Source organism: Anas acuta, chromosome 21, assembly GCF_963932015.1.
Source record: "Anas acuta chromosome 21, bAnaAcu1.1, whole genome shotgun sequence".
NCBI lineage: Eukaryota > Metazoa > Chordata > Aves > Anseriformes > Anatidae > Anas > Anas acuta.
The window spans coordinates 5,734,352-5,748,036 of NC_088999.1; the positions used below are offsets into that span (position 1 = coordinate 5,734,352).

Sequence of the window (13,685 nt, forward strand, 5' to 3'; positions counted from 1 at the left end):
ATAGATTTTGATTCAACAAAAAAAACATCCAGAATGCTTCGTTTTGCTTTATTCCCATCCGAGTCCCCCTCCCCCATATAGAACAGAAATAGTTATGCAGAATTAATCATTTTTTTTTTTACATTTGAAAAAAGCCGACATGAAGTACTCCTCTATATGACATCTTACTTTAAATATCCAATGTTCACTGGTTTACTGGACACGGTTCCGTTTTTTCCTCTTTGCATTTGAAAAAAACCCAAGAGCTTCCCATAGAAAATTATGAAAATAGGCTGTAAAGAGAGGCTCTTTATTTTCCAGTCGGGTTTCAATATGCTGGTCATGTTCCCCACCATGAAATGGAAGCAGTGAGGAGCACAGATACAAAGCAGGGAAGATTCTGCATACTGGCTAAAATAAAGCCTCATCAGCCCTGTTTTATTTGTACTAAGACCCGCTTATAAATATTATTCTTCTGTCCCACCATCAAGCAGAAAGGGTATGTAGAAATAACAGGGGTCAAGTTTAAGCAAGGGATTTCCAAGCCTAAAGACTCCCTGGTTTTTATCCCAGAGCTCCATCACTCCATCCCTCCAGCTCTCACAGCACGAACACGACTGAGTGATTGGAAATTGGGCGAATTCTGAGCCCTCCGTCTGCTGCACGGCCAAAGGAGGTCTCCAGAAATGGTGCAGAAAGAGACACAAAGTGCACGGCACGAGGCACGCTAGGTTTCAGCTCCTCACTCAGGGTGAAGCTGGCAGTCCCCAGAGGAGCTCAGAAAAGGGGTGCTGTGCCGTGCACGTCACCCCAACACGCATCCATCCCTGGACACGTCCACCCACCCACCCCAGCCCCTGGGCGCCTCGGAAGAAGTGGGGAAACCAGAGCGCATCTTACAAGTCCTATTTCAAAACGCAATGCGTTTCCTATCTTTTTTTTTTTTCATTTTCTGTTTTCTTAACACTTCCAAAATACCAAATAAACATCAGATTTGAAGAAGTAACAGCAGAACATTCCTCCCTTCCTGCGAGGAGGGCCGCGGGGTGCGCAGGAAGCCTCCCACGCTCCCCTTTCACTCCACGCACACCACGAGCTCCCTTCCAGCAGGAGAAAACTGGAGACTTTATTGCTTGCTAAGCTGAAAAGCACCAAAATTAACCCTGTGCCCAGGCACTGACGGGCATGAAAGACAAGCATTTAGCTGGTGCAATGGCTCAGCACCAGCTTTATGAGGAGCCCACCTGAAGCCTTTGCTGCAGGGACCGGCGCTGACATCTCCTCGCAGCTGGTGCGCTGAGTTAGGAGCCAAGTGCTGCTGCCAGCAGCTGCTGGAGGTTTTTTTTCCCTCCCTGACTGCCTCCATCTGAGCCATCACGTCCAGAAGAGCATCTTTCCCCATGGCTGATGTTTCTGGGAAAGTTGTCTTCCCCCAAATATCCCGCCCCATGCCCCACATCGGGTTACGATGAGCAGCGATGCCCAGCCCTGCCTCGTTTTGTTCTGTATAGGTAAGGCCAGATGCAGGCACAGATCCCCTGCCCGACATTTAAACTTCCTCCCTTGTTCCAGCACACCCAGAGAAGTTCAGCACGAATTGGAAGCAGGCCTGAGTTTGTCAAGGGCCTGGGAAACACGGACGGGCTGCAGCTGGCCAAATTAATTCCCTGCGTAATTCCACCGACGTCTGATCTGAACAGGCATCTGAAACAACATGCTCTTTCCTTGCCCTTTGCATGCGTGGTGGGGAAAAAAATTAAAAAAAAAGGTACTAACAACTCGTTCTGCATCTTGGCACGGGTAATTAGGCACGTGGGGAGCACAGAGCCCTGGCCACTGGCAGGTCACAAACCTTCTGCTCTGCCACCGTGCGAGGAAGCGAGGAGATCCTTCCCAGCCTTCAGACAAGGGGACACACCTCGATGTTGACAGGCCAAAAATAAACCGCTGGAGAATTTATCAGAAAGCCAAGGAGCATACCAATGTTTTATTTTTTTTTTCTGTAAACTGGTTCCATGTAAAGATAATTGCAAGCAGAGTCTAATTCTGCAGTCTCTAATTTTCTTGTCTGACTAAGCAGGCATAATTTACACCCATCATTCGCAAATGGCTTCTCCCACCAATCCTAAAGATAGGGATTTTTTTTTTTTAAGGAAAAAAAAAAAAAAGATGATTTCCTACCTCTGCAGAAAGAGGACAAAAAATGCATGCGAAGACCATTTGGCATGGGTGTGCATCTCCGCTCAGCCTAGTCCACAAGATTATACTGTAGCGCAGGAAGGGGAGCGCTTGACAGAGCTGACTGGCCAAAACAGCTCCTCCTGTCAGGTGCTGGGATAAAGATAATAATTTGCGCTGGTCTTACTTACTCATTTGTTCCCCGTTGCCCTTTTCAGCCCGTAAGACACGCTACAATTTCACAACCCCGCCTGCTGCTGCGCGGACCCTGGGGTGCTCGGATGCCCAGGCAGCTCCTCCCTCACCCCCAGCACCTCTGTGGCTCCAGGAACACTGAACCCCGAATTTCCCAAATTTCTGCTGCTTCTGATAACTTTGCTAAAGAAAAATACCTGCTGATGGGGGAGCCGGCTCCGTGCTACGTGGCGCTGTGCTGCAGGGCCACCGACCCCACAGGGCTCCTGCCTGGAGCTTTACGCAGGTAGGAGCCACAAGGGCATCTCCAGATGTGTGATTAAAAAAAAACCAAGATCTCTTCCTGCCCCAGTTATTATTTTCTTATTTAAAGAGTGCCTCTCAGGTGTAATTAAGCCAGCCCCAGGTGACAAAGCCCAGCACACATCCCCAGCATTGTGGTTGCCTCAGTGGCTGCTCGCTGGGCTTCCCAGCACCCCTGGAAAGGGCACAGCGAAGCAGCCAGGACAGGAGCAGCACCAAGCAAAGGACACACACATCCCCACCTCCTGCCCACCCAGGAATGGCTCCACCACGGAGAGGAGCCCCCCGGGACCAGGGCAGCCCCAGCCCCAGCTGTGTCACCGAGCAGCAGTGACAAGGTTTTGATCCCCAGAGATGTGCCGGCCACACACCGGGCTCTTGTCGGCGTTTTCGCTGCAGCATCGGCTCCCCGCGAGCACCCATGTAAAATTAACGGAGCACAGCAGCAGGTGTCAACGCCCTTCTCCTTCTCAGCTTCTGATCTCGGGTTTGACAGGAGCTCACATTCTCCCAGTGTTTGCCTGACTTCCACGATAATATATTCAGCAGAACTGGATACATTTCAAACCAGCTATTACACCACAGTGTGTTCCAACACAAATATATGCAGTGTAGCACAGCAACAATTCTGCTAGGAGCATTATTCACTAACACAGATTGGGGGAAAAAACCATTTCCCTCCATTCCGGCATCCACTCCACCTGCCCAGCGGCTGCACGGAGCGGAGCGTGCCACAAAATGTGCTTTCCTGGCAAACTTGCGTGAAGTTATTTACAGAAAATAGACCTGATAAAAAAATCTAAGAAGTCGGAAATCTGCAGACTTTTAAAGCACCCTGGGTTTGAAGTCTGGTCTGGCTGCTTCTGGCATTTTCCTAAGCCCTCCAGGGCAGGAAGGGCAGAGCAGGGCACCAAGAGCCCACGCCACCTGATGCACAGGGACAGGACAAGCTGCCCCATTATGAGTGAGGATTTGGAGGAATAAAATCAGCGCTGCAATTGGTTTGTGGGGGCCAAAGTGATTTTCCTGCTGTCTGTTTTCACAGGAGCCGCACTGGCATGGGTTCTCCCTGGCCGAGGCACCAACACGAGCTGTCCCAGGCAGCTCCCGACTCTCCCCAGCGTGGTCCTCGGCACCTCGCCGCGCATCTACAGCTCCCCAGGGGAGCACTGCAGAAGGAAACCTCACGTACCTGTGCTCAGCACTCAGCAACAGACGCGTTACAGCACGTACAGAGCTGCAGGAGCCAGAACCAGAACCAGAGAGGTCAAAGAAGAGAAGCGAGCGTATGCTAAGACGAGAGGAAGAGGAGCAATTTTTCCCTGATGGGTGAACTTGCCAAGTGCAGGTTTGGGGCTGGTTCAGCAGCCCGTCCATCACGCCGCGAGGTGTCCGAGCTAAGGGATAGCGGAGAAGGTTTCAGTAGAGGGCACCCAAGCCCCAGAAATGTGCGTCTGCCAGCCCCCGTGTTTACTCGCCGGTGTTTTAGGAGACGACTTCGGCACATGAATCTCGGTAATGCGAGCGCTGGGCCTCATAACTCACATTGATTGTAGTTGTATTACACTGGATGCATATAAATCTGAACAAAATACATGTGGATGCAGCTAATTCAAATGAACCCGTTTAGGTGCCATTAAAGAAAAAGAAGCCTCTTTTTCTTCATTAGTATGGAAAATTGTCAGAGCCATAGAAATGCTTACGTCTCTCTCCAAGGCTCGTACGTCCTCTTAAGCACAGATCTGATTTGGAAAAGTCCTTACTCAACCAGTATTTTCCCCTAGATATCAATGAAATTATTTCCACTTCTTTTCCTACTTCTGCAAGCGGTTCCTTTCATACTGAGCAGTGAGAAGCCTCGCATTAAATTCATCTTCTTTAGAACAACCACAAACCTACAGCTTTATTTAGGGGCGAGAGAACCGAGGCTTTATGCATCTAGGAAGCGTAAAGCACACTTGAGTATCCTACACGTGTGGGAAACAGAGCTTTAAATACCACAGGCAGTCACTGCGAAGAAGGCAGCATGAAAATCCCAACGTATCTCAGCACCTCCCTAACTTGGAGTAACCAAACAGTCCTAGAGCATAAGTGGCACCCTACAAAAGGAAGTTGTATTTATAACAAAGACTTCACACTAACTGGTACCAAACACACTACAAAGTGATGAATCACCGCGGTGAAGCCACTTGCGCATCAGCTGGGAGCTGGACAAACACATCGTATTTTTAGCAGCACGACGGGGAGCCATAAGAGAACACCAGAGCCCTTCTGCTGCGTCTGAATGTCCTTCAGCAGGGCGCCAGCACAGACAGCTGCAAACGGCCCCAACTTTATCCTCTACAAACCCACCCCTTGGTGTCCCCCACTCTCTGTAGGGCCAAGGACCACCCTGACCCCACAGCTCACACAAAACCCCAGCAGCAGCACCAAGCTGGAGCCCGGTCCCCAGGAGCTGCTCCGTTCATTTCCCAGACCCCCTGTCCTTTGGCACATCCATTTCGTCATGCTTTAATTACAGGATAACGATGTAACCCCACCAGAGCTGATGGGAAGATATGGCCTAATTGAGAAAGATCATTACTCACAGGGGGGTGACAAAGAAAAGGGAGGGGGGGGAGAGAACAAAAACCCTAAGGCAATTATGGCACATCACCTGGTAGCTTCAAATCGCCCCTTCTCCATCATTTGAGGAGCAGCCCTGGGATCACCCTGGGGGGCAGCTGGGGGCTGCTGAGGCTGGGGGCAGTGCAGGAGCTCAGCACCACAAAGGGGGCAGGATGGGCAGCGCTGCATCAGTGCTCGGCTTCTTAGGGGAAGAAAGGATGTGCAAGTCCCAGGACGGGGCTGAGCGCACCCCTGCCTCGTGTCTGACGGTGTCTGATCCCATACACCCATCAGATGCTAATTGACTAAAACAATATGAAACATATTTCCTATGTTTGTGCTGTTCCTGCAGCAGATTCCAGAAGCTGAAGCAGAAGTCAGAGCCTTATTAGAGCCTGGTGCCAGCAAGCAGCAGCACCTCGGCGCTAATGAGCGGAATGCATCATCCCAGCAACTTCTTAATTTGAAGTTTACAAAATCAGAACTTCTTGTCCTGAGTTGCTGAAAAGCAAACTGTTGTCGATGTACAGCCTCTAAAAAGAGTACAAGAGTAACAGCCCTCTCTACCCTCTTCCTCCCACTGGATTATTTTTTACCTCCAGGTGCAAAGATTTACCAGATTGTGACATTTAATTTTCTAATAATTCCCCTGCAACAGCTGTCCCTCATGTAAGCAATAAGTAAAGAAAATTCCTTGCATGCACTTTTGCCAAATCTTACCCTTTTTGGCGCCCTGACAGATAAGACTGCCCTTAATGCAAGGCTCCCTTTTTGGTAACTCTGATTCCAGCACGGAGATTTCCTGCTGGCAGTCGGAGCCCGGGCTGCCCCCAGGAAAATCAACCCTGGAGCTCCTCGGAGGCTGGACATTTGCACAGGGCTTTGGAGGCGTTAAGCAGTGCCTTTGCCTCTCTGGCTCGGCTCTTAGGGAGGAGCAAGCAAAATCCCCTCAGTGGAAAAATAAAGCGGAGAGCCAAGGTCACGCTGGGGGGTGCCTTCCCCTGCCCCAAAGGAAGCACGAGCAAAGCCCTGGGGAGGATTTTGGAGATTTTGGGACAGTGGGGCCAGCATCCTCCGGAGGGGCTGGCGCTGCCCTGTGCCTGCAGCTCCCCCCCAGCCCCTCGCAGCCTTTCCTTGGGGCTCGTGGTGGCTGCAGCCGCCCTGCCCAAGCTCCCTCCCCAGCGCATGGACCAGGCACCGCGGTGACGGGCGCACCGGGTGTCCCCGCGGCACGGGCGCCTCCTTGGCGTGCTGCGTCTGCTCCCGTCAAATGCAAACCCCAGGAGCTTTGCTCTGGCTTTCAGACCACAGCGATTCGCACGCATCCCCTCCTCCAGCTCATCTGAGGCGCCCCAGCCGGGGTGAGCCGCCCGCAGACAGGACAGAGCTCTGCTTTCCTCACGGTGCGGAGCGCTCCGAGCTTTGCTGCCGAGGAGCGAGAAAGACAAGGGAAATTAAAAGGATGAACAGATACGGACTAATAGTATGTTTGTAAGAGAATTAAAGATTTGCTCTTCAGATGTTCCAGGCGATGTAGTTAGCAGACAGCTGGCAAATGGGAGCGATTGGAAATGATGGAATAGATCAAATTATTTAAATGAGAAAAAATAAATTCGCCCTAGCCTAGCCCAGCAAGTTGACAAAGCAGCCTACTTACCCGGTGCCTTCGCAGCGCTTTGTCTCCGTCACCGAGGTCATTACACTTGGCAGTGACAGCCCACGGGCACCAAACAAAACGGTCCCCAGGCCCCCTGCACCCCCCAGCTTCAGCCCCACTGGTCCAAGCCCCCAGCCCCACCACCTCACCTCGCCCTGCACCTGCTGTCAGGGACACTGGGGACACCGGGAGCTCTGGGGACACAGCAGAGAGGGGCATTCCCAGGACACAGGGGACAGCGGGGACCTCGGGGGACACCGGCACGGTGGGGTAGCCAGGGCTTGGGGGGAGCTGTTGGGGTGGGTTGGAGCCACCCCTGTGTCCATCCTGTGTCCCCCGTGACCTGTGTCCCCTCTGTGTCCTGTGTCCCCTGCGTTCATCCCACATCCCCTGTGTCCGTCCCGTGTCCTTCCCTGTGTCCTGTGTCCCCTGCGTCCGTCCCATGTCCCGTATCCCCTGTGTGTCCCGTGTCCCGTACCCTACATCCCTTCTCGTGTCCCGCATCCCCCGTGTTTATCCCACATCCCCTCTGCGTCCCGTGTCCCCTGCGCCCCCCTCGTGCCCCGTGCCCCCCTGAGCTGCTGCTGCGGTGCGCGCAGAGCGAGTGCGGGGCGCATCGGTGCGGGTGCGCGCGTGTCCGTGTGTGTGTGCACGCCTGTCTGTGCGCGTGTGCTTGTGCTTGTGCTTGTGCTTGTGTGCGTGTGCGTGTGTGTGTGTGTGTGTGTGTGTGTGTGTGTGTGTGTGCCCGCGTGTGCACGCTCCGCGCCGGGGCTTTGTGCGAGCTGCGCGCAGCAGCGGTAGGAGGGGACAGAGCCGCTCCGCACCGCACCGCCAGCCCCGGCTCCGCAGGTGCCTCCCGACCGCCACCGGCACCGGCCCCGGCCCCGGCGGGACGGGAGCCCTACGATGAGCCCCGGGCCGGAGCCCCCTGCCCCGCTGCCCCTGGGGCCGTAGGGCCAAGCCCCCCCCCCCCCCCCTCCGCCCCAGTGCCCCCCCCGACGATGCCCCGGCTCTGGGCGGCTCTGGGCGGCGTGCTCTGGGAGTACTGCGCTGCGCTCCTGCTCGGCGGCTTCTGGGGCCAGGGCTCGCAGGGGATGCCGCATGTCATCCGGATCGGTAAGGGGGGAGATGGGGGGCTGCGACCCCCGGGAGGGGGGGGGACAGGGAGCCGGGGATGGGACCCCAGGATATGGGGGGGGACTGGGAAGGGATGGGGGGAGATATGGGGACACAGGGGGGACGCGGGGGGCAGCAGCACGGTGGCCGGAGTGGAGCGGGGTGGCCCGGGGGGGGTGGCCCCTGGTATGGGGCAAGGGGTGAAAGGCTGGGGAGGGAGCTGGGAACGGGGAGAGGAGGGCTGGGGGCTGCTGGAGAAGGGGTGCGGGGATCCCGGAGATGGGGTGCTGTGCCCAGAATGGGGTGCTGTGCCCCCCCAGGAAGGGGTGCTGTGCTGCTGGACACGGGGGTGCTGTGCTCCCAGGGAAAGGGGTGCTGTGCGCCTGAGAAGGGAGTGCTGTGGGTCTGGACGGGGGGGTGCTGTGCCCATGGAGAAAGGGGTGCTGTGCTTCGGAGAAGGGGGTGTTGTGTCCCTGAGAAAGGGTGCTGTGCCCTCAAGAAGGGGGTGCAGTGCCCCTGGAGAAAGGGGTGCTGTGCGCCTGGACAGGGGGATGCTCCTGGAGAAGGGGGTGATGTGCCCAGGAAAAAGGGGTGCTGTGCCCCCCAGATGGAGATGCTGTGCCCCGGAGAAGGGGGTATTGTGCCCTGAGATGGGGATGCTGTGCCGCAGAGAAGGGGGTGCCACACCACGGAGAAGGGGATGCTGTCTTCTTAACGAAGGGGGTGCTGTGCCCCAGAGATGGGGGTGCTGTGCCCCAGAGACGGGGGTGCTGTGCCCCAGGAGAAGGGGATGCTGTGCCCCCAAGAAGTGGAGTACTGTGCCCTGGAGAAGGGGATGCTGTGCCAGTGCAAGCAGCGTGCTGGGCAAGAGGTGTCAAGGCTGCTGTAGCAGTGGTGCTGAGCAGAGGTGCAGGGCCAGGAGCAGCCCCCGGTTTTGGGGTCCTGCTGTGGGGTCCGTGTGCCCAGCACAGGGCTCGGGCAGTGCTGGGGGCCGAGGCTCGGAGCCCCGCATCAGGAGGGTGCCAGCAGCTGCCTTTGCCGCAGCCGCTGCTGGGGGCCAGGCGTTTTTCATTAAATTGCTGAGGTTCTGGGAAAATTTAATTTTTAATAATGTTACATAAAGTAATTGCACAGATAACAGCTCGGGAAAGAGTCTGCGATCTTTCTTTTCTCTAATTAAAGTAGATTCTTAAGTGTGTCACGTAAAGAAAGTCTGATTTCCAGCTCCAGCCTCTGCACCTCGCCAGCAGCGCGCGTTCCCGGGGATTTGCTGCCTGCCCAGAAACACCAAGGACGGCTTTACCTGCCTGCTCGGGGAGCAAATCCTAAGCCAGGGATGGAAACAAGTGGATAACGGAGAGATGTCTGAGTGTGCTTGAGGGAAAAAACGGATCTGATTTATCCCGGTGCAACTACACGGCAGCCCAGGGGAAGGAAGGAAGAGAAAAGGGAGCGCCCTGCGGGGCAGCTGCTGGCTGCAGAGGTGCCGTCACCCCTAGGAGCACTCCGAGGGGGTCGTGGCCCAGAGCAGCTCATGGACTAGGGCCTGAGCCCCGCAGGGTGACCGTCTGCCCCCCCACGGGCTTCTGTCCGGGGTGCTTTGCCCGCAGCCGTGGTGCTGTGCGCGCTGCAGCACCACCGATCGCAGCCGGAGCTGCTCGGGGGGCCCTCGGGGCTGCCCAGCTTCCCGCAGTGCCCAGCTGCTCACTGTGCTCGGCCAGACGTGGGGGCTGCTGGAAGCGTTTCAGGCGACAGACCCCCCCCAAAAGGCTCCCCAAAAAGCCCCCGCTGCCACGGCCGGGGTGCTGCAGCGGCGCTGTGCAGGCAGGGGACGGAGGCTGAGAGGGGGACAGGGCGAAGTCAAGACTGGCGGTGCCGAGACCCCTGCAAGCACCACCACGGCTCCAGGGGGGCGTTGGGGGCCAGGAGGAGCCCCCGGGGCTCTGTTCAGCCTCCCGTGTCCTGCAGATGGATTCAGGGCAGGTGCAGGGCTCAGCGGGTGCGATCAGGCAGGTGCTGCAGCGCGGCCTCGCTTTGTCCCAGAGAAACGACGGCAAATTCAGCCCCCGAGGACACCGTCCCTCGTCAGGAGGGAGAGCAGGGACCTAAAAGTCAGGGGGAAGCTCTCGGTGGGGCTGCAGGGAGCTCTGTGTTCACCTGTGCTCTCGGCTGCAGCTGGAATAATTCTGACCTCTCTCTCAGTTGGCTGGGAAATTGCTTTGTGTCCCCCCCCCCCCCTTGCATTAATTTGTGCAAAGCTGCCCTGGCTTTCAAGTAATTCGTTTAATTATTAGGTTATGCCAAGACGCGGGAACAATTGCATGAGAATTGTTTTAAAACGGCAAATTAAAGCAGAGGGAAAACAGGTAACTTTTCAAAGCGCCCTTTTTCTCTGTGAAGCTGACTATTAAAATAAATACAGCAGCGTTTTTTATCTACAAGAGATAACTAAGAAAGGAGAGGAAAAGCCAAAAGCGCCCTTTTTCTCAGAAGTAAAATATAAATATTTAATCTGCACATCTAAACATAATCTACACGTACAAAGAAAACCTATGCCTCATTGCTGGATTTTTTTTTTGGCTAATAAGTAGGAGTTTGCGTCTGAAGCTCGCTCAACAGCTGTTTAATTATTATGCAATCTGCTAAATATTTGAGAACGCCGGAGCAGAACGCAGCGCCCAGGTCTGTGCCATGCTCCCGGTGCTCGGTCTGGCACCGCGTTATCCTGGTATAAGGACGGATAAGTAAGGATGAGAGTGCAGTTACTCCGTGTTTACACCGCCGTGGCTGGGAGCATTACTCCGCTTTTACACCTCCGGGAGCGGGCTGAGATGCGCGGATTGTACCCGTTGTAAACACCGCACCGAGCGGCTGGGTATTTGCAGGATCATCCCCTCGGTGAGCGCACGGCGATTGCTCTACCCACGACATCCTGCTCAGCTCTCCTCCCTCCTGCTCAGGGGGTGGCTGTGGGACCCCCCCAGGGACAACCGGGGGCTCGGTGCCGTTCTGAAGGGTCCCAGAGGGGAGGCCTGGGGTTGGCATCACGCTCCCCACCCCATGGTGTTGGATGGCACCGTGATCCCAAGCGCCCAGCTCTGCTGAGGCACCACCAGAAAGGACTCGGCGCCGTGGGGGATGGCCCGCGAGCAAAATGCACGCACGGATCAGACGCGTGCCAGCGGCGTGAGATTAATAAGGGGTTATAAAACCAGACGGCGGGGGCAGCCCGCCCCATTCCACCACTCGTGTGTGTGATCTTTGGGGCTGTTGGCACTCGGGAGCTGACGCCCAGGCGACGCAGCCCGGCTCTTGGTGCTTCCCTCCCCATTGAGGCAGCAGCAGCGGTGGCCCCAGGCAGCCCCCAGCGGGTCCAGCACCGTGGCCCCCCCAGCCCTGCACCCCCTCGCCCTTCCTCTTGCTGGAGAAGCTTGGCCTGGAAGAGATTTCATTTTGCTTTCTACTTTTTTTTAAAAGGAACCACCTGCACCTCTGGCTTTTTGCTTTTTTTCTTTCTATTTTTTTGCCTTTTTTTTTTTTTTTGCTCTTTTGCTTTGGTTGGTTGATTGTTTTTTTCATTTTTTTTTCCTACGATCATATTGCTGCTGATGTTTGTGACAATAATCGTACATCAAGAGGTTCTGAAACTCCCCCTCTCGCCTCACCGAAGTCTCCATGCATGCAGCTGGGTTTTGGCCGAGCTTCACCTGAGCAGCCCGGGTTTGGTTCTGGCTGCCTCCTTCGAAGCTGCATTTGCCTAGGAAAGGGGTCAGGGCATCGATTGTTTGTGTGATTTGCAAGTAACACAGAAAAGACAATCAAATTGGATTGGAGTCTGTGTGGAGAAAAAAAAAAAAAGCATTGATTATTTTGTAGAAATAGGCAGAAAACAAATTCTGCGGGCAGTAATCCTCCTCCGTGCGATTGGCTTTTCTGAGGCTCGTTCTGCCTGCCTGGAATTTTATTTTGCAATCACCTTCCCACACTCTGCAAATGAAGTTTCACGTTAAAAAAAAAAAAAAAAAAAGAAAAAAAGAAAAAGAAAGAAAGAAAAAAAAAGACAAAGCCAGGCTTTCCCAGGCTGAAAAAGGCAGTGGGCAAGGGCTGGTGACCGCAGTGTCCCCGGGCTGGGGAGCCAGGAGCCCCACATGGGATCAGAATTTGGAGCACGAGTGCCCAAAAAGGGAGCTGGGACCGAGCTGCAGAGCATCGGGACCTCTCCTGCCACTTGTGGGGTCAAGTGCTCACATGGGTTTCTTTGGGATTCTGTTTTCTGCGTGTTCACTGCTGCAAGTAAAGTGCTTTTTTTTTTTTTTTTTTTTTCCTATTTTCTTTTCCTCTTCTATTTTTAAATCACTCGATTGCCTTTGTGGCTTCTGTAACATTTTGGTTTGTCCTCCCGTGGCCGTACACCCACTGCTCCGGCACTTGGTGGCTGATGAAGTTATTTCAGGTCACGAGATGCTTTGTGTGTCAGATAACGTATTCGAGTAATTTCAGCAGGATATAAGGACGGCAGTGTAAATTGTTTGGTGGTAAATTAATTCTGAATACATTTGAATAACAATGTTACCTCTTTATCGCAGAATAGTCTAATTATTTGATCTTGGCATCCTCTTGAGAACTTCATGCAGGAAATTAAGATCAAACCACAGAGCAGAAAAAAAAAAAAAAAGAGCCCCTCATTCATCCTGGGGGAAGGAGTGCCGCCAAAACACACAGCCCTGCTTAGTGCTGGGCTGCTTCCTCGGACACAGCGCGTGCTTTCTCCTGGCTGCGTGCCCAAAACCTGCAAATTTCTGCAGAATTTGGGGGCTGGGGGTGGCTCGTGGGGGTGTGCAGGGAGCCTCCCTGCTCTGTCCGTGCCGCCGGGAGCCCCGCACGCAGGCAGCTCCGCGGTGAAGCCGCACGCTCGCCCCGCGCTGCCGCTTTCTGCCTCGTCACCAGCAGGTGCAGATCCTGAAATCCACCGCTCGGCACTTCATTTCTCTGTCTTTTTTTACCAACGGGGCCAAACGGAGGCTGGTAGCACGGGAAGATTTTTTGGTAAAGCCTTCGTGATGCAGTCCTGCACAGGACAATACAAAAGGGATGGGAGCAAAGCTTGTCTCGCCCTGGGAAGCGAAGCGCTCCTCGGGCACGGGTCGGCAGCCTCGCCAACTTCGCAATCCCAATGAAATGCTGCTCTTCCCTCTCCCAGCTCCGGGCCCCGCAGCAGCAGAGGGCACTGTTCCTCGCCGCTCCTGCGGCTGCAGGTGGGAGGCAGCCGCCTCGCCGGCCACCCTGCTGCCAGCTCCCGGGCGCTGCTCGCCTGTGCCAGCAGCCAGCAGCAGCTCCGTGGAGTGGCTCTGCCCGAGGAGCCGCTTCTCCGGGGCGTTTTGGGGAGACACAACACCAAGGAAAGCCCCGGCCCCATGCAGGCTGGCTGTAGCGAGCGTTAAGCCTCCTAATCCGGTGTATTGCATTTCTCCGCCCGTTATGCCGTGCAATCTTCTTTCCCTCTTTCTGGCTGGAGGTTTAATGGGATGCTGTCTAGACTCCTTTTCTTTTTTAATTTTTTTTTTTTCCCTTTGCATAGTTAGAAACCGGAGCGGTTGAAGTCTCTGGGCAAGGCAGGAAACAAGCAGAAAGCATCAGAACTCGATGGGCG

At 54.9% G+C, this 13,685-nt stretch overlaps 1 protein-coding gene across 1 annotated transcript in view; it reads left to right on the plus strand.

The window, feature by feature from the left end:
- Positions 1–7,630: 7,630 nt before the first annotated feature.
- GRIK3 (glutamate ionotropic receptor kainate type subunit 3) overlaps positions 7,631–13,685 on the plus strand; it is a 102,567-nt gene continuing 96,512 nt past the window's right edge. Inside the window, exon 1 of the mRNA XM_068657884.1 lies at positions 7,631–8,035. Coding sequence (XP_068513985.1) covers positions 7,921–8,035 — 115 coding nt within the window. The 5' untranslated portion in view covers positions 7,631–7,920. The remainder of the gene's footprint in view (positions 8,036–13,685) is intronic.